Raw genomic sequence first — 22,450 nt, 5'->3', positions numbered from 1 at the left:
CGGAGGATGTAGTAACAGTGGTTAGCATATCTGGGTTTAAAAAAGGTTTGGACAAATTCCTGGAGGAAAAGTTCATAGTTCACTATTCTGCTATTGAGACAGACATGGGAAGCAACTGCTGCCCTGGGATTTGTAGTATAGAGTGTTGCCACAATTTGGGTTTCTGTCAGGTACTTGTGACCTGGCTTGGCCACTGTTTGGAAAACAGGATACTGGGCTAGATGGACCATTGGTCTCATCCAGTATGGCTACTCTTATGTTCTTACGCCATTAATCTTTCCTATCAAAGTTTTTGTAGTTGTTTTCTGCCTTTTGATACTTCATAATTTAGTATGTACACTGCTTAGATATGCTTGATAGCCCAGGCTAATCAACCTTTAAACTATGGAGTGAAACATGTTATCGACCCGTGTCTACTGTCGGCAGCCTCCCGGTTTCTGCTTCTTCGCCGCAGCTCTCTGCTGAATTTGCCAGCTCTGCTCCTCGCTGCTGCTCCCTGCGTCTGCGCGGCCTTTGACTTCCCTGCACGGCGGGCCACCCCGGTGATGCCGTCTTCATCTCTTCATCACAGCTGATTGCTATCAGAGTCTCGCCGTCTGTGAGTGTTGTCCAGCGCCGCATCTCTTCTATCATGGCTGTCCATGCTTCGGAGCAGGAGTCCCATCTTGCCGCAGGTTAGCTGTTCTCTGCCGGCAACCTCTCTCCGCTGGGACTGGGGAGAGTGGATCAGAAGGCCGTGGCATGTGATGGATCCGTTGGTGAAGTGGAACATCTCCCGGCTCAGAAATTCAAATATGTAACTTTTGAGAACTGCTTATGGACCCCTGACATGAAAAATTGGCCATTCTCAACATTTTGGATCTGTGACTTTAGTCACCTTTTCCCAGAGACGGTCACATATATTCTAATATTCGTCATCTTTTGCTTATTTCTGACCTGAAGAAAATGTACAGTTAGGCCAATAAAAAAAGGTATTATCTTATCTTCTTTATTTTGTTTTCTTTATATTTATTACATGTATAACTTGAAATATCTACATTAGACATGCTCTTTGCATGGCCCTTCCAGACACATAATTTATGTTTTTGGCGATTTAATATTGCTTCTTAGCCATATAAGATACAAGGTTTAAGTAGTGTTGCCCCTAGAATGCCCCAAACCATGCTTTTTTGGAGGGATAATTTTGACAGTATAGTGGTTTATATGACCAAAATTATCTGTTAAAGTGGCCTAGATTTATTAAAAAAACACACACAGTTGATCTGACCCACTGCTGACCACATAAGTGCTTCTTAAAATTGATGCTGAAGTATTTAACTGGGAAGATAACACAACACTGTCCTGTTCACAGTTTTTACCTACTGCATTCCTGTATGAGTATGTATGTATAATTCCAAACATTAATTCATTATTTCACTTCCTAGGAGACTCGGAAGCAGCATGAACAAATTGTTTCTATCTATCGATCCCATCTGCTAAACGCAGCCCAGGGTACCAGCACATAAACTGTCAGGGGATTTTGGATATGCACCTCTGTTATTAGATGGGATTTTTTAAAGGGAAGGTAGCCCAACAGCCCTACAAAAAATTAAGAGATTGAGCGTGTACTTACAAAAATTCAAATAGTAACTGAGGGGGAGGGGAGGGAGAAGTAAGGAAAATCAGGGAGATTAGGTGACATTCTTAGGATCACACAGTACATATCAGTGGTGGGGTTTTACAGAGAACAGGAATCTGACTTTCAATGTTGCACAAAATGATCTTCTCAGAAATTAATGGCAGAAGTATTCCAACCCCTCCTCTGACCTGTGCAGTAATCACCGTGGGGCAGATATTGAAAGTTTAGCTAGCTGCTAACTGTTTAAATTGCTTAGTCAGGGCAAACTGCTAATTTTCAGCGGTACTTAACCAATTATGTGCTGCTGAAATTTGCAGTTACTGCTGTACCCAAAGCCGGCTATGTTGGAGGCATTCCAGAAGTGGAGTCAGAACTTGGCCACTTAAGTGCTGATGGTCAGCCCTTAAGTAGCCAGGTTTTGTGCCTAAATGGGACCATATAAATGTTGCTATTTTTATGCAGTAGCCCATGGCCGCTTAAGTGTTGAATATCAACTTAAGTGGCTATGTGTTAGCTGGCTGAAAAATTACCAGATATTCAAAGCTGAAGCCTGGACAGGGCCCGGCTTTGAATATCCAGGAATAACTCCATCGGTAGTGAGCAAAACACTCACCGCTGCCGGCTGAATATTGAACCCTCTGTATTTTTTTTCTACCTAAAGTGAAATGGCCAGAACTATGAACAGGTCATAGTTTATAGTTTATTCACACTTACTATACCGCCTTTGCTAACTAGCAGTTCAAAACGGCTTACAATTCTATAAGTATACATAAGAAAAGGAACTACAAAATATGACAGGAAAGTACAAGAGATCCATTCATATAACACAAGATAAAATCATGTTGTTTTTCTCCCATAGGGATTTATGGATGGAGATGTGCACTCTACCCTGTCTGGCATCCTTCAGATCCATAGTCAGATGGTCTGCTGAACCTGGAATTACTATGAATGAACTATCCTTCCCCCAACAGCGGTAAGGGGAGGACACAGAGAAATGGCAAGTCTAACAAGGACTGGAGCAATCTATGTAAAACCCAATTAAGTATTTTTCAACCACTCTGGTTTCTCTCCTATGCGCCTGCACAGAGACTGCCCAGGTGTTCACTGATGTATTTCTGAATATCAGATCCACCTCAGCAATTAACCCTAGACTCCAGAGCTCAGACAAAGCTGCTGCTATTCTCCCAGACCAAATACTAGTGAGAATCAAGCCAAATGCTCACAAACGTATTGTACTGCCTGTTTATAAGTAACATTTGTGTTTATTTATTTTTTTCTAAATTTGTGAGAAGGCTTTTACAATTTTGGACAAACTGTTGGAGCGGTAGAGGAAATTCACATGGACATAAGGCCATGCAAAGGTGCTACAGGACAGCTGTCACTCACTATTTACTATTTAGATTAAGTACACTATTCCAGGTGTTCACTAGAGGAAAGTTTGGCTTTAAATAGCATGTGTCTGAATTTTACTGACAGGATAACACTTAAGGCGGAAAGAAAAACCTTTTGGCCTCACTAGTGCATGGAAGCTGGAACAGAAATATCCAGAGAAATATCTATCATAGCCACAAGCTGGCAACTGGCAGACACATCTCTGCCCTGTGCTTAATATATAACCAACCCCTTAACACAGATGCTGTATATGCCACTGTATTATTGTTTATTAAAACTTCCATACCACCTTATCTGATACACAGAGGAGTAGCCTATTGGTTAGTGCAGTGGGCTGAGAACCTGGGGAACTGGGCTTAATTCCCACTGCAGTTCCTTGTGATGCTGGACAAGTCACTTAACCCTCTTTTGACACAGGTACAAAAGCTTAGGGCCTCTTTTATCCAGCCGTACTGGGCTTTGTCAGCATTACCGCATCGGGGACCGCTAGTGCACATACGTGGAGGGGCATAATTGAATGGGGGGGCCAAGTTTTCCTGAGGGCGTCCTCACAGGACGTCCCGCGAAGGGGCGGGGAAACCCGTATTATCGAAACAAGATGGGCGGCCATCTTTCATTTCGATAATACGGTCGGGGATGCCCAAATCTCCACAATTAGGTCAACCTTAGAGATGGTCGACATAAATGTTGAAATGGTCGTCCTTAGAGATGGTTGTCCCCGGTTTTCGGCGATAATGGAAACCGAGGACGCTCATCTCAAAAATGACCAAATCCAACTCATTTGGTCGTGGGAGGAGCCAGCATTCGTAGTGCACTGGTCCCCCTGACATGCCAGGACACCAACCAGGCACCCTAGGGGGCACTGCAGTGGACTAACTGATGCACTAACTGAACGGAAAAAGCCCTTCCCTTACCAATCCCTTAGCGATTCGGAAAGGAACGGGCATGCATGAAGGAAATTGCATGCAAATGAGCTGCTCGCTGTTAGCTCATTTGCACATGATTTCCTTCCTAAGGAGGGAAAGCCAGTGCAGAGCAACCAAGCGTTATGCGTGGCTGCTCTGCGCATGCCAAAGATGGCTTCATACACGCAGACATGCTGCATGTATAATTTATTTATTTATTTACTACTACTACTTAACATTTCTAAAGCGCTACTGGGGTTACGCAGCGCTGTACAATTTAACATAGAAGGACAATCCCTGCTCAAAGAGCTTACAATCTAAAGGACAAATGTACAGTCAGTCAAGTAGGGGCAGTCAAAATGGGGCAGTCTAGATTTCCTGAATAGAGGTATAAAGGTTAGGTGCCGAAGGCGACATTGAAGAGGTGGGCTTTGAGCAAGGATTTGAAGATGGGTAGGGAGGGGGCTTGGCGTAAGGGCTCAGGAAGTTTATTCCAAGCATAGGGTGAGGTGAGGCAGAATGGGCGGAGCCTGGAGTTGGCGGTGGTAGAGAAGGGTACTGAAAGGAGGGATTTGTCCTGTGAGCGGAGGTAACGGGTGGGAACATAGGGGGAGATGAGGGTAGAGAGGTAGTGAGGAGCCGCAGACCGGGTGCATTTGTAGGTAAGGAGGAGAAGCTTGAATTGTATGCGGTATCTGATCGGAAGCCAGTGAAGTGATCTGAGGAGAGGGGTGGAGTGGAGGAGTGGCCTAGTGGTTAGGGTGGTGGACTCTGGTCCTGGGAAACTGAGGAACTGAGTTTGATTCCCACTTCAGGCACAGGCAGCTCCTTGTGACTCTGGGAAAGTCACTTAACCCTTCATTGCCCCAGGTACAAATAAGTACCTGTAAACAATATGTAAGCCGCATTGAGCCTGCCATGAGTGGGAAAGCGCGGGGTACAAATGTAACAAAAATAAAAATAAATATCGGTTCAGGCAGAATATAAGACGTGCAGCAGAGTTCTGAACGGATTGAAGGGGGGATAGATGGTTAAGTGGGAGGCCAGTGAGGAGTAGGTTGCAGTAGTCAAGGCGAGAGGTAATGAGAGCATGGATGAGAGTTCGGGTGGTATGCTCAGAGAGGAAAGGGCAAATTTTGCTGATGTTAAAGAGGAAGAAGCGACAGTTCTTGGCTGTCTGCTGGATATGCGCAGAGAAGGAGAGGGAGGAGTCGAAGATGACTCCGAGGTTGCGGGTGGATGAGACGGGGAGGATGAGGGTGTTATCAACTGAGATCGAGAGTGGAGGAAGAGGAGAAGTGGGTTTTGGTGGAAAGACGATAAGCTCGGTCTTGGCCATGTTCAGTTTCAGGTGGCGGTTGGACATCCATGCAGCAATGTCGGATAGGCAGGCCGATACCTTGGCCTGGGTCTCCGCGGAAATGTCTGGTGTGGAGAGATACAGCTGGGTGTCATCAGCATAAAGATGATACTTGAAACCATGAGATGAGATCAGTGAGCCCAGGGAAGAGGTGTAGATTGAAAAAAGAAGGGGTCCAAGGACAGATCCCTGGGGAACTCCAACAGAGAGCGGGATGGGGGTGGAGGAAGATCCATGAGAGTGTACTCTGAAGGTGCCCCATTTGTACCCCACAGTTTGCCAACAGTGTCAGGCTCAATGTGGCTTACAGCGCACCACAGAGGCAGACGCCAATGCAGTAAATTGAAGCTAATACAGCAGAAAAACCTACACAAGAGATATTGGGGAGGAAGACGAAGGGACGGAAGGAGCAGGGAAAACAGGAGAGAGGAGGGAAGGGGAATGTGTCCAAAATTGTCTCTAGATTGATGTGCATCCAACAGCGGAGACACATGCAGAGACCGTGGGATAAGCGTTTCCAAATAATATGGTCTTTAGTGATTTCCTGAAGGCTAGGTGTTTGGTGATGGTTTTTATGGTTTTCGGCAAAGAGTTCCAAAGCTGAGTGCTGATGAAGGAGAAGGATGTAGCATACGTGGATTTGTACTTTATGCTGTTGCAGTTTGGATAATGAAGGTTTAGACATGAACGGGAGAGTCTAAATGTATTCCTGGGAGGTAGGATGATGAGATCAATCATAATAGCCGTCTACAACCTTAAATGAACACAAGTCCTGATGAAAACGTCCAAGTGCTCGTCAGGGACGTCTTTTTTTTTTTTGCATATGGGTGAAGGACATCCAAGTGTTAGGCGCCTTCCTCCGTCCCTGCGGGCAGTTGAGGACATCCAAAATGTGGATGTTTCTGTGAGAAGGATGTCCATTCATTTGCTATGCCTCCAACACCCCCTTTATTTAATTATTTGGATTTTGGATCAAAAGTAGCAGCAGTGGGATTTGAACCGGCCACCTCTGGATTGCAAGACCAGTGCTCTAACAACTAGGCCACTCCTCCACTCCACTCCCTTGAAATATGGCCGTCCCTGTGGGGGGGGGGGGGGGGGACACGCAGTTCAGGACGTCCAAAATGTCTGAAAGAAGGACGTCCACGCCTTCGCTATGCCTCCGCTGACACACACACATCTCCGCACCCCCCCACTCCCCCAGGGACCTGCATACTGCTGCGATGGACCAGAGTATGATATTTGAGGCTGGCAAAAAAAAGTTTTTAAAGTTGTTTTTTTCAGGGTGGGAGGGGGTTAGTCACTACTGGGGGAGTCAGGGGAGATCATCCCCAATTCCCTCCGGTGGTCATCTGGTCAGTTCAGCACCTTTTTGAGGCTTGGTCGTAAGAAAAAATGGACCAAGTAAAGTCGGCCAAGTGCTCGTCAGGGGGGACACCCTTCTTTTTTCCATTATCGCTCGAGGAAACCCATCTGTTAGGCACGCCCCAGTCCCGCCTTCGCTACGCCTCCGACACGCCCCCAGGAACTTTGGTCGTCCCTGTGACGGGAAGCAGTTGGGGACGCCCAAAATCGGCTTTCCATTATGACGATTTGGGCGACCCTGAGAGAAGGACGCCCATCTCCCGATTTGTGTTGAAAGATGGGAACCCTTCTCTTTCGAAAATAAGCCTGATAGTAACATAGTAAATGATGGCAGATAAAGACCTGAACGGTCCATCCAGTCTGCCCAACAAGATAAATTAATTTTACATGGTATGTTATACTTTATATATATATATACCCGAGTTTGATTTGTCCTTGCCATTCTCAAGACACAGACCGTAGAAGTCTGCCCAGCACTGTTCTTGTACTAAACATTCTGAAGCTAACGTCAAAGCCCCTTAAAACTTACACTCCAGCCCATCCATATCTATTCAGTTACGATCAGAGCATAGACCCTAGAAGTCTGCCCAGCACTGATTTTGCTTCCCAATTACCAATGTTGCCGGTTTGATAAAAGAGGCCCTTAGATTGTGCAGTTTGATAAAACATTGTGAGCCCACTAGGGACAGAGAAAGTACCTGTATATAATATGTAAGCCACTTTGACTGTACCATAGAAAGAGGGTATATCAAATCTATGACCCTTTACAGGTCTAGGCAGTGGGAAACGATAAGAATGCCATAATTTCAGATAGGAAAGAAAAATCATAGGCATCCAACAAGCACAAGCCATGAAAGAAAAAAGTAACTAATTACTAAATAAATAATATAAAAGTAAAAAAAAAAATTTCCCCCCTACCCCGAGGGTAAAAAAGATGAGTTTTCAGAAGAGTCCTACATTTTCTATAGAACAATTTGGATCAAAGAGATAATGGAAGACAGTTCTGTAACGCTGGAGCAGAGAAGAAAAATACACAATGATGCGTGGACTCAAGTTGTGCAGACCATGTGCATGGCTAGATTAATCTAGGATAATTTAATGATCTGGCTTGTGCTTTGTACAGTTCAAAAATACTTTCAAATCAGAGATACATCACAAGAATAGATTAGCATCCTTGGCATATAAACCTATTATTGTGTAACATTCCAGGCTCCTGGATACTGAGGGCATAAAACCATGGGTCATGTAGTGTAAAAGATGGTCCTGTCCTCCAGACTGCCTCTTTGTTTCTGAAGAGTTCATTTGTTTATTTGTGACATTTATATCCCACATTATCCCAAACAATTTTGAGTTCAAGAGTTGAGATTTACTGCAGGTTTCTTTGGCAAAATAAAAAACCAAAGGCAAAGATATCACAGTTAAGTTATGCACTGGGGTGGGGAGGTGGGTGACCCTACCGAACTTAAGATGGTACAGTGTCATCTGCTTAATGTGCCATCTAGTGGACTGGATTAAGGAGACATATTATTATACAGCCCTGGAGTTAGAATGGCAATTTACTTCCCCTTTCAATTTGGTCTACCTTTTTTCATGCACATACAACCCAATTGCTACTGGGGATTTGTAAATCCCTGATGATTTCTACTACAAGGAAGGGGTGATTTTGGTTGTGTAAACTGTTGCAGGTGGATCTGAAGTGTACCCCCTTTGTTGTCCCTAAAGGGAAATTCAGACTTTGTTAGATTTGTAAAGGCGGACTCTGCAACGATGGCGAGATAAAGCGGGTGGTAAGGTTTTAGATTTTGTTGACAAGGAAGGCAGATGTAAAGCTCTCCTTGTGACTCTGAGCAAGTCACTTAACCCTCCATTGCCCCAGGTATATAAAAAGATTGTGAGCCCACTAGGGACAGAGAAAGTACCTTTATATGATAAATGTAAACTGCTTTGATTGTACTACCCTTCCCTTACCCCCCCCCCCCCCCTCCTGGATTTGGTGAGAGAGGGCCTTCTGGTAGAGGGAGAGTGGTATGATTAAATGCAGCTATGCCATTGTATTACTTCCTTGGGGTCCTCTAACTTAAATGAAATTAAGTGGGAAGGTTTACAGGAAGGACTTCTTTTGTCTAAAGAGACAAATACTTTCTTGTCCTTTTTCTCAAAAAGTAGTGTGAGGAACAATTCCTCCGTACAGTAGTTAGGCCTAAAATTTCTCTTTAGCCTTCTCACCTCCTTGATGTCTCTTTCAGCTCCCCTTTCCCTTGAGTTGCAATCTCAGGCATGACGGCTTCCACCTTCCTTTTGTTTCTTCCTTTCTTCCATTGTTCCTTTGTTGATATGTAATCTTTCCTCTTCCCATTACTCTCTTGTTTTCTATATTTTGGTGTGCTTATTTTACTTTCCCTCCCTCATTTAGTTTACTCATTGTAAACCGCTTAGATTTCTCCTTGAAAAGTTGCGGTATATCGAATAAACTGAACTTGAACTTAGTGACATTGCCAAGTGGGCTTGGCATTTAGAGGGCTTAAGAGGACCAATGGGGGAGTCAATGAAAAGACTGAGAAATATTAAAACCCAGTCTAAAGCTATATCCCTCCAGGAGCAACAATACAAGTTCCTGCTCCATTTGTTTATTTCCTGCAGAGAGCATCCTTGGCTCATATACAGTAGCTGATCATGGAGCTTGTCCAAAATGTGAAACTGATAGGGCTATATTGGGGCACATGTTTTAGAGCTGCATTCATATTCAAAGATTTTGGACAGATGAGACCAGTTATTTAAATCATAGCTTAAATGCATAATACCTATTAAGGCTGAAATTCAGTTATTTGATGATATCAGACCAAAACGAAGGCTACGTAAAAGGGGGGGCAGTCTTTTCATGAAAAAAAAGTCTTTTTGTTTGGAAAAAAGTCTATATTGCTCAATTGGAAATCATAGGATCCACCCTCAGTCATACAAAGGAAGAACAAGCTCTATAAACTGTTGAAACTGGAACTTTTGAATGCCAGACAGGGATTGCCAAAGGCATAGTGAATATTTACGCTAATGTGCTGTGCTGTGGGAAGGCTTTCCCATACAACGTGCAGCCTGCTCTTAAATGCTTGGTTTGACTGGCTTGAGACTTTGGGGTTGGGGGGGGGGGGGCTGCTGTGTGTGTGTTTGTGTGGGGGGGGGGGAGGAACGTGGAAAGAAATGTATCTCGGCATGGTCAGCTGCAGAGAAGACACAAACTGCAGTTGACAGTGTGGATTTTATTCACCCTATCTGGGGAGATGGGGATCTGGGCATAAAGATGTAAAATGATTCATTTTATGTAAGCTCCCTTTGAAGAAGTTATAATTTGTGTCTGCTCGTACTATGGGAAGCGTTTTGTTGTTTTGTGGTTGTAAAATTGTGCTATTGTAATGATTGTTTAATAAAGAAGATATTTAAAAAATTGCTTGAAGGTTCTATTACTTATCAGACACTGGCAATTTGGAACATTTTACCTAGAGCAGCTGAGAACTTTGAAGACTTATTTATTCTTTCAAAGCTTTTTAAAGACTTTTTTTTTAATTTAATTTGTTTTTTTTTATAGGATTGTTTTATTTGTATTATAGTGTGTATATTTTTTATTATTGCAATCCTATTTGGATCTTTGGGAAGTTGGCGGAATATAAGACACAGATTAAAGTCAAGCATTTCCTGAAGTCGCTTAATACAGACCCTTTACAGCTAGCTCAGCGATGTATTAGGAGAACAGAGGCTGCAGTAAGTGGTGAATGGAGAACCAGTAGAAGGCCAGGATCTCTTCATCCCCTTGTTACATTACCTTGACATCCAGGCACTACACCACCAAGCTGCCTCTGGGAGCCACACATTTTACAAGGTCTGATTGCATTCTTGGCATTTTACCAAACATATAGCCTAAGTTCAGTTTCTTTTTGCAATTTTAATAAAAGACAAGATCACAGAAAATTATGTGCCCTTCATAAATCGTTACTTTTTTTAAAGTAGTTACAACAGGCAAAGAAATCAGATTAGTGCTATTTAGGGCTTCTGATCCTCAATGTTTATCATTGGGAATGTTAGGGTTTTATTTTTGGGGCAATTAGCTGCTTTCCCAGGATCAGAGTATTTGCACCACAAAAATTCTTTATTTTATTTTATATTTTCCCCGTTTAGGTGTATTCAATTCCCATTCCCAAAACAATTTTACAACATCAACCCATCTCCCAGTGTCAGCAGCAGCCTTCACCTCTTCTTCCCTAAGCTCCAGCACCAGAACAGCTTCCCTTTGTCCCAGCTTCAGCCCCCTACCTGACACTGAGGGGCGGCAGAGTGGTACAAGCAAAGATACAAGCTCCCATCTCACATAAGGGACACCTTGGTGGCAGCAGCCCAACGTGTCATCTGGCTTTGACAGCAGCTGCTGGATGATGTCATTGGATCCCTGTGGTAGCTATGATTTGTAGTGTTTATATAAAATTCTCCAAAGTACCCATCAGGTCCTAGAGCCTTAAAGTTCTTGGTCATTTTTATCATAGTAACATAGAGGCGTATTCTCAAAGTACTTAGACTTACAAAGGTCCAACTTTGGACGTTTTGCTCAAAACGTCCAAATTCAAGTGGGGAATATTGTCATTTTTGAAACAAAGAAACGTATATATTTTTTTAAATGGCTATTTGCTAGATGTTTTTGTGCTCTGTGCTTTCATCTTTTTGGTCCATCAAACATATGAATTGCGAGTGACCGTACTCACCCGCAAACGCGCAGTAGAGACTTTCCCTCTCTGTCCCGCCCCCGCGTCAATACGTGATGATGGGGCGGGACAGAGAGGGAAACTGCGCAAAGGAGAGGGAGGGAGGGAACCGCCGAGGTCGCTACCGCTCCCCCCCAACCGGAGTCACCGCTGCCGCCCTCCCTCCACCCGGCCCCTCTCTTCGCTATTCAACTTACAGCACCGAAAACGCAGCAGGCAGATCAGCTGAGCTGCCATCGGCCTTCCTTCCCTGCCTCTGAACCGCCCTCGCCGACGTTACGTCACACGAGGGCGGGACACAGGCAGAGAAGGAAGGCCGACGGCAGCTCAGCTGATCTGCCTGCTGCGGTTTCGGTGCTGTAAGTTGAATCGCGAAGAGAGGGCCCGGGCAGGCGACTCGGGGGGGGGGGGGGGAACCATAGCGGCGACCTCGGGGGGGAGGGGCAGCGGCAACCTGGCGAGGAGGGTAGCTGGAAATCTCGCCCGTTTTAACGGGCATAACAGCTAGTTAAAAATAAATCATCCAAGTAAAAGCTGTACAAAATCAAGCCACTGGGATGTAGGAGGAGCCAGCATTCTTAGTAGACTGGCCACACAAAGATCTCAGAAGAGCAGTGGGGCACCCTAGGGGGCACTGCAGTGGACTTCACATATAAGGTCCCAGGTACACATCTCACTGTTACCCCCTTATATTCCATATTGAGCCCTCCAAAACCCACCAAAAATCTACTGTATCCAACTATATACCACTACAATAGCTCTTATGGCTGCAGGTGTCACCTTTATGTGGGTACAGTAGGTTCTGGAGGGCTGACACTTTCCACCACAAGTGTAACAGAGTGGGATGTAGGCCTGGGTCCCTTTCTCTACAGTGCACTGCACTGACCACTAGGCTACATCAGAGACTTGTATGCTGTCCTAATAAGTATGGCCATAACATCTGACGCTGTCATAGAGGCTGGTATGTACTGTTTCTTTCACATCTTTGTGGTGTGGGAGGGGGGCAGTGACAACTGAGGGTGTAAGGGGGTCATTCCTTTATTACTCCAGTGGTTATCTGGTAATTTGGTGCTCTTTTTTGGGCTTATTCATTCTAAAAACAGGTCTAGCTCAAAACATCTTAGTTTTAGTCCTGGACGTTTTTCAGTCGTAATGGAACAAAGCAAAAACGTACAGGTCTTAGGAATGCCCAAATCCCGCCCTTAAAATGCCCCTGACACGCCCCCTTGAGATTTGGATGCACTGCAGGTGAACAGCATAGCAAAACATCTGGAAAATGAGTTTTGAAAATACTAATGTGGACATTTTTGTGAAAAAAATGTCCAAATGCAGGTTTATACCACTTTTTAGATGTTTTGAAAACGAGTCCCTTAGTAACCTATGGAACTTTGTAAGTCTAAGTGCTTTGAAACATAACAGATGATGACAGATAACGACCTGTACAGCCCATCCAGTCTGCCCAATAAGATAATGCTATAAGATACAATGTGATTCTACCTTCGTTTATCATTTACTATTTAATATACTGCTTGCTTTGTGAACAAACCAAAGGAGTTTACAATAAAACAAATAAAATTAAAACCAAGAAGAGAAATCTAATTGTAGATAGGAAACAGTAGACATCCACCCATCATACTTACCAAACAACTACACATTCTAAACTGGAAAATCTTGATTTGTCTTTGGCATTTTCAGGGCACAGACTGTTGAATTCTGCCTGGCACTGGCCTAGCACTGGCTTTACTTCCCAATTACTGGTATTTTGCCATCTAATCACCGCTATGCTTGTCTGAAGTTCCTTTCCAGCAATAACCTCTGGCGAGAACCTTGGTATACCAGAATGTTGTAGATAATCAATAAATTGATCTGTAGAAAAGTCCACCATTTAGAATACTGTGTGCAATTCTGGAGACCACACCTACAAAAAGATATAAACAGGATGGAGTCAGTCCAGAGGGCAGCTACAAAACTGGTCAGTGGTCTCTGTCATAAAACAGACAGGGACAGGTTTATGAACCTCTCAACATGTATACACTGGAAGCAGAGGCAGGAGACAGAAGATATAATAGACACATTTAAATACCCCAGTGGCAGTAATGTACAGGAGGTGAGCCACTTTCAAATGAAGGAAATTCTGGAATGAGAGGGCACAGGATGAAGTTAAGAGGAAATAGGCTTAGGAGTAACCTAAGAAAATACTCTTTCACGGAAAGGGTGGTGGATGCCAAAGGTGGAGGGGAATTGGGCAAGATTCCTCAAGGCATGGCCTCCAAGGGGGGCCTGCCCGGTGCCAGCATGGCTGATTGGTCTCCTGCTCCTGTGTGCCACAGTGCTAGGTTATCACGTTAACTTTGCTCTGTGGACCACAGGTCCTCTTTCTTCCTACCACCTCCTGTATAAAGTACTTTCTGTTTCTGCAAACACAGGAGGGGACAGAAGGACCTATGTGGCAGAGCAGAGTTAATGAAGTCCGGGCACAAGGAGCAGGAGACAACTATTAAGCAAGTAGGCAGGCCTGGTGGGGAGGGGGGGCAGGGGGTGTTTGCCCTGGGCCCGGCTTTGTCTTTTGGCAGTTCTGCAAAGCGGTTTGCATATACAATTTTTTTGCAGGTACTTTTCTGTCCCTAATGGGCTCACAATCTAAGGTTATTTGTACCTGGGGCAGTGGAGGGTTAAGTGACTTGTCCAGGGTCACAAGGAGCTGCAGTAGGAATTGAACCCAGTTCCCCAGGTTCTCATCTCACTGTACTAACCATTAGGCTACTCCTCCTATATGCTGCCTGCAAGCCTGAAAGCTATCAAAACAGTGTACATTCAGGTACAGTAGGTATTTTCTGTTCCTGGAAGGCTCATAATCTGAGTTTGTACCTAAGGCAATGGAAGACTAAGTGATTTACCCAAGATCACAAGCCGCTGCAGTGGGATCTGAACTGGGTTCCCCTGGGTCTCAGCTTACTGCTCTATTAAGCAGCTCCTCCACTACAGATCCTTATAATTTTAGGTCAGATATGTTTTCACATTTACACTGGAAGATCTGCACACTCTCCAAATACTACAAAATTTGCAAATAGTCCTAGAAGTCAAAATTGGATTAACAAAAAAGGCAGAAAGTTCTGAACTGCATTGACAACGCTTCTGATTAGCCTAGTGTGAATTGAGCATTTGCAGATCTGACCGTCTGATCAAACTAGGCTGGATGGATGCTGCCCTATGTTATTACAGCTAGTTCTGATAGTAGTATTGGAGAAAAATGGATTCTTTGCAGACACTGTGAAGCGTCAGCTCTTCTCCGTTACTTACCAGCTATTTCCTCTATGGGGCAGCAGAGGGACTGGAAAGGTTTCTTTTTCTTTCTCTTTTTGTATTTCCTGTATGAGATCTCACTTCCAAAGTGAGAGTCAGAAATTGCTTTTTCTTCTGGTTTTCTTTCAGTTACAGCAGATTTTTAACTTCTGCAACAACCATACAAAGGAGAGGAATGGGGCAGGGATGCCCCAAACCCCTGTACAAAGTTCTTACTATGGGTTTATCTAAGTTCAAGACCCCTACAGAAATCTAGATTGCAAGCCTCTGGTAAGTATCTTGGATCTCAACTCTGGCTATATGTATATATATTTTTTTTCATTTTTGTTAAAGGTCTGAGCCAAAAGATAGCACCAGATCTCCTAACAGCAACTTTCTCTGCTGGAAATTGTTTTATTAAAAAATAAGTAAATAAATTGCATTTTGTGATCCTCAAACTTGGAAAACAAAAGACAAAGAAGAAATGAAGGATTTAGATGCTGAAAGAAACAAACAACAAATTTTAGCAAACTGTAGGCCTGAGCAGGTACAAAGCCCTGATAGAGTTGTATGTATCCTACTCAGACTTGCCTGCACTGTTTCTAATCCTATATATTGATCTACAAAGAAAGAACCGCTCACCTTCTCTCCTTACTTGCTGAAAGCTTGGAAGCGGAGCTGAGATTACATTTTTCATCCTATTTTATCCATGTTTTGCACACAAAGGGCAGCTGGGGAAGGGGAGAGGGAGTGGTGCTCAGCTTTTATGTTAATTTTTGTGCATGCTGCTTTACAGGGTGCTTCTATGGGGTGGGAGATGAGCCAGTATCCTTCAGACCTGTGTGAATGTGTAGCAGGGGCTGCATGGAGGATGGTATATTAAGAATTATGTGTGTATTAAGAGACATATGGTATGTGCGTTATAGGCTGCCATATATCTCACTTTGTGCATTTTATCTCAGTGTGTAAAGGTTATTGTATCATGGTGTGTATGTATCTAAAGGTGGCAGTGCTTATATCTTGGTGTGTATGTATCTCAGGATGCTAGGAGGTTGTATGATGTGGTGTGTGTATCTCTGTTTGTGGTGAACTTAGCTTGATAGAGACTGTAGTATGAAGAGTTGCCAATTTACCCAGTCCAGAGGGTGACTTTTTGGCCAGTCCTAGATTTGAACTGACATCCCAAAGCAATGTGGTGATTGTAGTTCCAGTGCTTCAAGTCCCATAGTACATCGGGATGGGACGGTCAGAAATCCAGGACTGGCCTTAAATTCTCCTTCCTGGAACTGGGTAACTTGGCTGCTCTGAGCATGTGTATTTCAGTGCGTAAAGGATTGTGCAGCATATGTGCCTCAGTGTGTTAGACTGTGCGTGTGTAACTCATTGGGTCTGAGCTTGTGATGTCACTTTTGCTGTATCTTAATGGGTTAGTTAGTGGTTGTGTGGTGTGTCTCTCTGTGTGTTACTGCTGTACATATGGTGTATCTCTTTCAAAGCAGCTCCCTGCCTCTCTCCCTCTGTAGTGTATTGGTGGTTGTGTGTTTCACACCGCTCCCTGTCTCTTTGTGTGTTAGGGTTCTGTGCTGTGTAGCTGTCTCTCTCTGGGTCAGTTTCTCCAAGTGAGTTAGTTTTGCATATACCATGACAGGAATGAACCTGTGTGAAAGAGGTAATGTGTTTCTCTTTTGTGCCATTCCTTCTCTCTCTGTTAGGGGTTGTGTTTGTGTTGGGTTAGTGTGGTGTGTGACTGTCACACTGTACTGACTCTCACTGTCTCTGTAATATGTAATAATATCTCAATGGGTTATTGGCTGTGTGTTATCTCTCAGACCCTGTCTCTACTACTACTACTTATCAGTTCTATAGCGCTACTAGATGTACGCAGCACTGTACGCTGGACATAAAGAGACAGTTCCTGCTCTCTGTAGTGCTTTGGTCTTCACTCCCAGTCCTCGAGGCCACTTGGAGTGGAATGAGTAGACGTGAAATTCTTGTTTAATCTTTCCAAAAATACCAGGACTAGGGGGCACGCAAAGAAGTTACTAAGTAGTATATTTAAAACAAATCGGAGAAAATATTTCTTCACTCAACTTGTAATTAAACTCTGGAGTTCATTGCCAGAGAATGTGGTAAAAGTAGTTGGTTAGCAAGGTCTAATAAAGGTTTGGATAATGCATGAGAAACATTAGTACACAATGAAAGTAGTAGGCATGCAAATCTCTCATGCATATTCATTAGGGATAGCCTGCAAACCTGACCCATTGGCAGCTCTCAAGAACTGAGCATGAAGACAAAGGCCATAGTGCAGTGGTTCCCAAACCTGTCCTGTGGGGAACTCCAGACAGTCAGGTTTTCAGGATATCCACAATGAATATTCATGAGTTAGATTTGCATACACTGCTTCCATTGCATGCAAATCTAACTCATGAATATTCATTGCAGCTGAGGTAATTAAATTTGCTGATGATAAAAAGTTATTTAAACTTGTTAAATCACAAGAGGATTGTGAAAAATTACAAGAAGAGATTTGGCATCCAAATGGCAGATGACGTTTAATGTGCGCAAATGCAAAGCGATGCATGTGACAAAGAGGAACCCAAACTATAGCTTCCTGATACCACATTAGGAATCATCGCCCAGGAAAACAATCTAGGTGTCATCGTTGATGATACACTGAAACTCTCTGCTCTGTGTGCAGCGATGTCCAAGCTAACAAACAGAATGTTAGGAATTATTGGGGAAGAAATGGAAAACAAAAATGAGAATATTATAATCCCTTTGTATTGCTCCATGGTGCGACTGCATCTCAAATACCGTATGCAATTCTGTTCACCACATATCAAAAAAGATAAAGTGGAATTTAAAATGGTACAGAGAAAGGCAATTAAAATGATAAAGGGGGAGAGATGACTTCCCTATGAGGAAAGGCTAAAGCACCTAGGGCTCTTCAGCTTGAAGCGATGACTGAGGGGGGATATGATATAGAGTTCTATAAAATACTGAGTAGAGTGGAATGGGTAGACGTGAAATGCTTGTTTACTCTTTCCAAAAATACTAGGACTAGGGGGCATGCAAAGAAGTTACTAAGTAGTATATTTAAAACAAATCGGAGAAAATATTTCTTCACTCAACGTGTAATTAAACTCTGGAGTTCGTTGCTAGAGAATGTGGTAAAAGTAGTTGGTTAGCAAGGTCTAAAAAAGGTTTGGATAATTTCCTAAAAGTCTGTAAGCCATTATTAAGATGTACGTTGGAAAATCCACTGCTTATTTCTAGGATAAACGGCATAAAATCTGCTCTACTGTTCTGGGATCTTGCCAGGTACTTGTGTCCTGGATGGGCTACTGTTGGAAACACTGGGCTTGATGGACCTTCAGTCTGTCCCAGTATGGCAATGCTTATGTTCATATGTGTTTAGTCATGTTGTGTGTACTGTGTTTTTCTTTCCTTGTCTCTCTCTCTTTCTCTGTAGTGTGGTGTATCGTGGTGTGTTTGTAAACAATTTTTATTGAACAAATGAATAAAGATACATGAATTCAAACAAAAACATGTGTTGTATAGTTTTAACAAGTTTCATTTCCATCCCAACCCCCCCCCCCTCACCTCCCCTTCAACCCATCATATCTATCTTATGTGAAGATTTTTGTAATCTTTCTAGGTAAGATCAAATTGCCAAACTGATAAACAAATAATTAGGCAGAGATATCAAACGAATACCGAATAAAAAAACATTCAAAAACCCTTTTGTGATCTTAGTGACTAAGTTGTCTTGGTGTGTTTTTAGTTTTGTGTGTGTATCTCTCGCTTTAGTATCAAATGTCTCAGTGAGATTTTATTTATTTATTTGTGACATTTATATCCCAGATTATCCCAAACAAGTTAGTTCAATGTGGCTTACAATAAACAGTTTAGGATACATAAAGAATAATGCCTAAGAAAGTAATTTGTTGTACAAATCTAATTTTACAATACAGTATCATAAACATACTGGGCTAGCTATGGTTGTGTTGTGCCCTGTATTTCTCTTTCAGAAAGGCTAATGCAGAAAGTAGGACCACACATGGCATTACCGTGAGCGTAATATCTTGCCATGCAAACCGCCAGGAATATGCTAATTTTATGCACACAGAATTTGCATGGTATTCAGGGGGAGGGGAGCCTGTCAGATGCATGTGCACAGAAGTTTCACAGTAAGTGTGACTTCTTGTGCACATGTCAAAATGAAAACAAAAGTGTCAGCACACATTGGCACCTGTTCTGCCAATAAATATCAGCCTCATAAAAATTTCTTGCATATAAAATTTGTATGGGAATCATATTTATGCTCAGAAGAACAGGTGCCAATGTGGGCTGACGCTTTTGTTCCAACAAGCAAACAAGCTCTGTTACCTCCCATCAGTCTTTTAAACTTCCAGGCACTTCTTTCTGGCTGCAGAAGCAAAACTGGTAGTCAAATCTTAAAAACTGGATTTAAATCCTGTCTCCCAAACTGTACACAGTATACTAAATGAGGTCTCACCAGTCTTATACAGGGGATCATCACCTTCTTTTTCCTGCTGGCCATTCCTCTGCCTCTTTTGTATTTTTAATCATGTTTGTGTGTTTATGTACATCTTTCTCACTCTGAAGTGTGATGTGCGTCTGGTTGTATTTCTAATCATGTTGTGTGTCTTTCTCTCTCTGTAGTATGATGTATGCCTGGGTGTATTTTTAGTTGTCTTGTGTGTGTGTGTGTACATTTGTAGTATGCTTGCTATATGTTTAGTCGTGTTGTGTATGTGTTTGTATCATTCTGTAATGGGATGTTTTCAGTCATTATCAAGTGCTACGTCCATCTCTCTCTCTCTGTAGTGTTATGGTGCATGTCTCAGTGGTTTGGGTTTTTTTTTTAAGTGTAATTTTCCAGGTTCTCTATAGTGTTGTGGTATGTGTCTCTGTGTGTGTTTTTTTTTAGTGTGTATGCATTTATCTTTCCATCTCTTTCAGTAGTGTGGTGGTGTGTGTATATCGCAGTGTTTTTTTTTAATGTGCATTTCTCTTTCTGTCAGTAGTGTTGTAGTTTGTCTTTTTGTGTGTGTGTATGTTTCTCTTTCCAGTCTATACTGTGGTGTTATGTGTCTTGGAAAGAGAAATTCACACAAAATGCACACCACAACTGAGAGGTTGTGGTTTTTTTTTTAGTGTGTATTTCTTTCCCTTTCTCTCTCTGTAGTGTTGTGGTGTGTGTCTCAGTGTGTATGTGTACTTCTCTCTCCCTCTCTCTGTAGTGTTGTGTCTGTGTTTTTCAGTGTGTATTTCTCTTTCCCTCTCAGTAGTTTTTTTTTAAATTGTGTATTTCCCTGTGTGCGTGTGCTTTTCTCTCAGTAGTGTTTTGGTGTGTTCTAAGTATATATTTCTCTTTCTCAGTAGTGCTGTGGTGTTTGTTTGTTTGTTTTTTTATTGTAAATTTCTCTTTCCCTGTGCGTGTGTCAGTATATTTGTTAGTGTGTATTTTTGAGGTATGTGTTTTGGTGTATTTGTTTGCGTGTTGTGGTACGTGTCTGTGTTTAGTTTTTGTTTGCGTGCATTTCTCTTTCCCTGTCTCCCTCAGTAGTGCTGTGATGCATTTTTTTTTAAATTGTGTATTCCTCATTCCCTGTGTTTGTCTTCGTATTTCTCCCTGTCGGTAGTGTTGCGGTGTGTGTGTCTCTCTCTCCCGCCCGCTGCCGGCGGCTCTCAAGATGGCGGAGGCGGCCGAGCTGAAGGTACCACTGCCGGCGGGCGGGAAGGGGAGGAGAGGGGAGCGCGCGCGCCACAGACACAGCTGGGGCTCTGCCACCAGCACCCGACAAGGGAGAGCGCCCCGCCCCCTCCTGGAAAACAGGATGCAAGTGGGGCGGCGGCCGCACCCCGAAACTCTAGCAATAGGTCACCCTAAGCAGAACGACGGAGGTGCGCGCGCGCCCCCATCCCAAAAATGTTGCCTCTGCTCCTGCAGAATGGGGTGTAATAGAAGTGTGGGTGGGCAAGCAAAAAATGGGATGGCAGCACCCCAAAATGTGCAGCCAGTGGGGAAATGGAGGGTTGTGTGTGCAGCTTAATTTTATTTCTAATGGCAGAGGACTGCACCTCTCCCTGGGTCCCAACCCCATATTATAGGATTTTGAACTGAAAGGGGTAATATCTGAGATAAAGGCAGGGAATTTGAGGACTATACAGCTCTGAGACATTATTTGTTTTATTATATTTATCATATGGAGGGTAGTTTATGTTTCATGTTTACTTACATCATTGTATTTGAATTAATTATATTCTGTTGTGCTCTACGTTGTTGTCTGCATTGTGCACATAATAAAATAAGTGGCATATATAGTCTTAAAATTAATACAGTTTGCCCCCCCCAAAAGAAACATTTCTTCCCCCCACCACCCCAGATGAGTAGTGGGATTCCAGTGGGCCTCTCCTGTCAGACAGCAGCCACTGACTGCCTTTGGGGGCTATATTCAGTTTTTCTAAACAGAATTCATTTGATTCTCCTTAGCTAGCAAATGCTGGAGGAGTAGCCTAGTGGTTAGTGCAGTGGACTTTGATCCTGGGGAACTGAGTTCGATTCCCACTGCAGCTCCTTGTGACTCTGGGCAAGTCACTTAACCCTCCATTGCCCCTGGTACAAAATAAGTACCTGAATATATGTAAACCGCTTTCAATGTAGTTGCAAAAACCTCAGAAAGGCAGTATATACTACTACTACTACTTAACATTTCTAGAGCGCTACTATGGTTACGCAGCGCTGTACAAAATAAACAAATCAAGTCCCCTTTCCCCCCCTCCCAGGACTTAGACGTCCTTTTACTAAGCCATGCATAAAAGTGACCTGCGTTATTTTTAGTGCATGGATTCCACACGCACTGAGAACACTTTTTAGCTGGCTGTAAAATGGATGCAATTTCTTTTTTTTTCCATTAGTGGCCGTACACTAATTTCCCAATTAGCACTGGAGCCCTTCCATATCATCAAGCTGATCAATCCATAGACTGGTGGGTTGTGTCCATCTACCAGCAGGTGGAGATAGAGAGCAAACTTTTGCCTCCCTATATGTGGTCATGTGCTGCCCAGTGTTGCCAGGTGGGCGGTTTTACCGCCCAATTGGGCGGTTTTCCGCGACCCGCCGCGGGAAATTTTTGCCCGCGGCGGGTTGCGGTTTTTTGGGCGGTTTTTTGGCCGGCTTTTTGGCCGCGGTGGGCGGGGTTAGTGACGTGGGAGGCGGGGTTAGTGACGTTGGGAGGCGGGGTTAGTGACGTGGGAGGCGGGGTTAGTGATGTTGGGAGGCGGGGTTAGTGACGTGGGAGGCGGGGTTAGTGACGGGGGAGGCGGGGCCGATGACGGGGGAGGCGGGGCCGATGACGGGGGAGGCGGGGCCGATGACGGCGGGGGCGGGGTTGATGACGGCGGGGGCGGGGGTGATGACGCGGGGGCGGGGGTGTCAGGGGCGGGGTTTGAGTTTGGGCGGGTTTTGGGCTGGATTTTGGGCTCCTTTAGGCTGGAAAAAAATTTTCCACCTGGCAACCCTGGTGCTGCCGGAAACTCCTCAGTATGTTCTCTATCTCAGCAGGTGGTGGTCACACACAGCAGCAGCTCTGGCTAGGCCTCCAAGCCTAATTTTTAGGTTTTGTTGAGTGCCTGGGGTTGAGGGCTCTTTTGAGCAAGTGCAAACCTGGCGGTGCCAGGTCCCTCCTTTTCTCCCCCCTCCCGCTGGCTCCGTTAAAAAAAAAAAAAAAAAAAATTTTGAACGTCCTTAAAGGCGTTT

The 22,450-nt window shown here is 43.8% G+C and overlaps 2 protein-coding genes across 5 annotated transcripts in view; both read left to right on the top strand.

The window, feature by feature from the left end:
* Positions 1-3,367, top strand: part of ANKRD35 (ankyrin repeat domain 35) — a 51,246-nt gene extending 47,879 nt beyond the window's left edge. The window contains 2 exon segments of the mRNA XM_030188148.1: positions 1,425-1,491; positions 2,479-3,367. Coding sequence (XP_030044008.1) covers positions 1,425-1,491; positions 2,479-2,549 — 138 coding nt within the window. The 3' untranslated portion in view covers positions 2,550-3,367.
* Positions 3,368-14,753: 11,386 nt separating this feature from the next.
* PIAS3 (protein inhibitor of activated STAT 3) overlaps positions 14,754-22,450 on the top strand; it is a 43,336-nt gene continuing 35,639 nt past the window's right edge. For 2 of the 4 annotated variants that reach the window (XM_030188421.1, XM_030188423.1), the window contains exon 1: positions 14,754-14,955. Coding sequence is in view for 2 of the 4 variants with exons in the window: in XM_030188420.1 (XP_030044280.1) it covers positions 20,385-20,408 (24 nt within the window). In the remaining 2 variants the exon portion in view is untranslated. Of the gene's footprint in view, positions 14,956-20,381; positions 20,409-22,450 lie in introns of those variants that run through there. The other 2 variants (XM_030188420.1, XM_030188419.1) reach the window with 1 other exon arrangement.

The sequence above is a fragment of the Microcaecilia unicolor genome, chromosome 14 (genome assembly GCF_901765095.1).
Source record: "Microcaecilia unicolor chromosome 14, aMicUni1.1, whole genome shotgun sequence".
Classification (NCBI taxonomy): domain Eukaryota; kingdom Metazoa; phylum Chordata; class Amphibia; order Gymnophiona; family Siphonopidae; genus Microcaecilia; species Microcaecilia unicolor.
The sequence above is the reverse complement of the archived record's forward strand: the minus strand, read 5'-3'. Positions and strand labels throughout refer to the sequence as shown.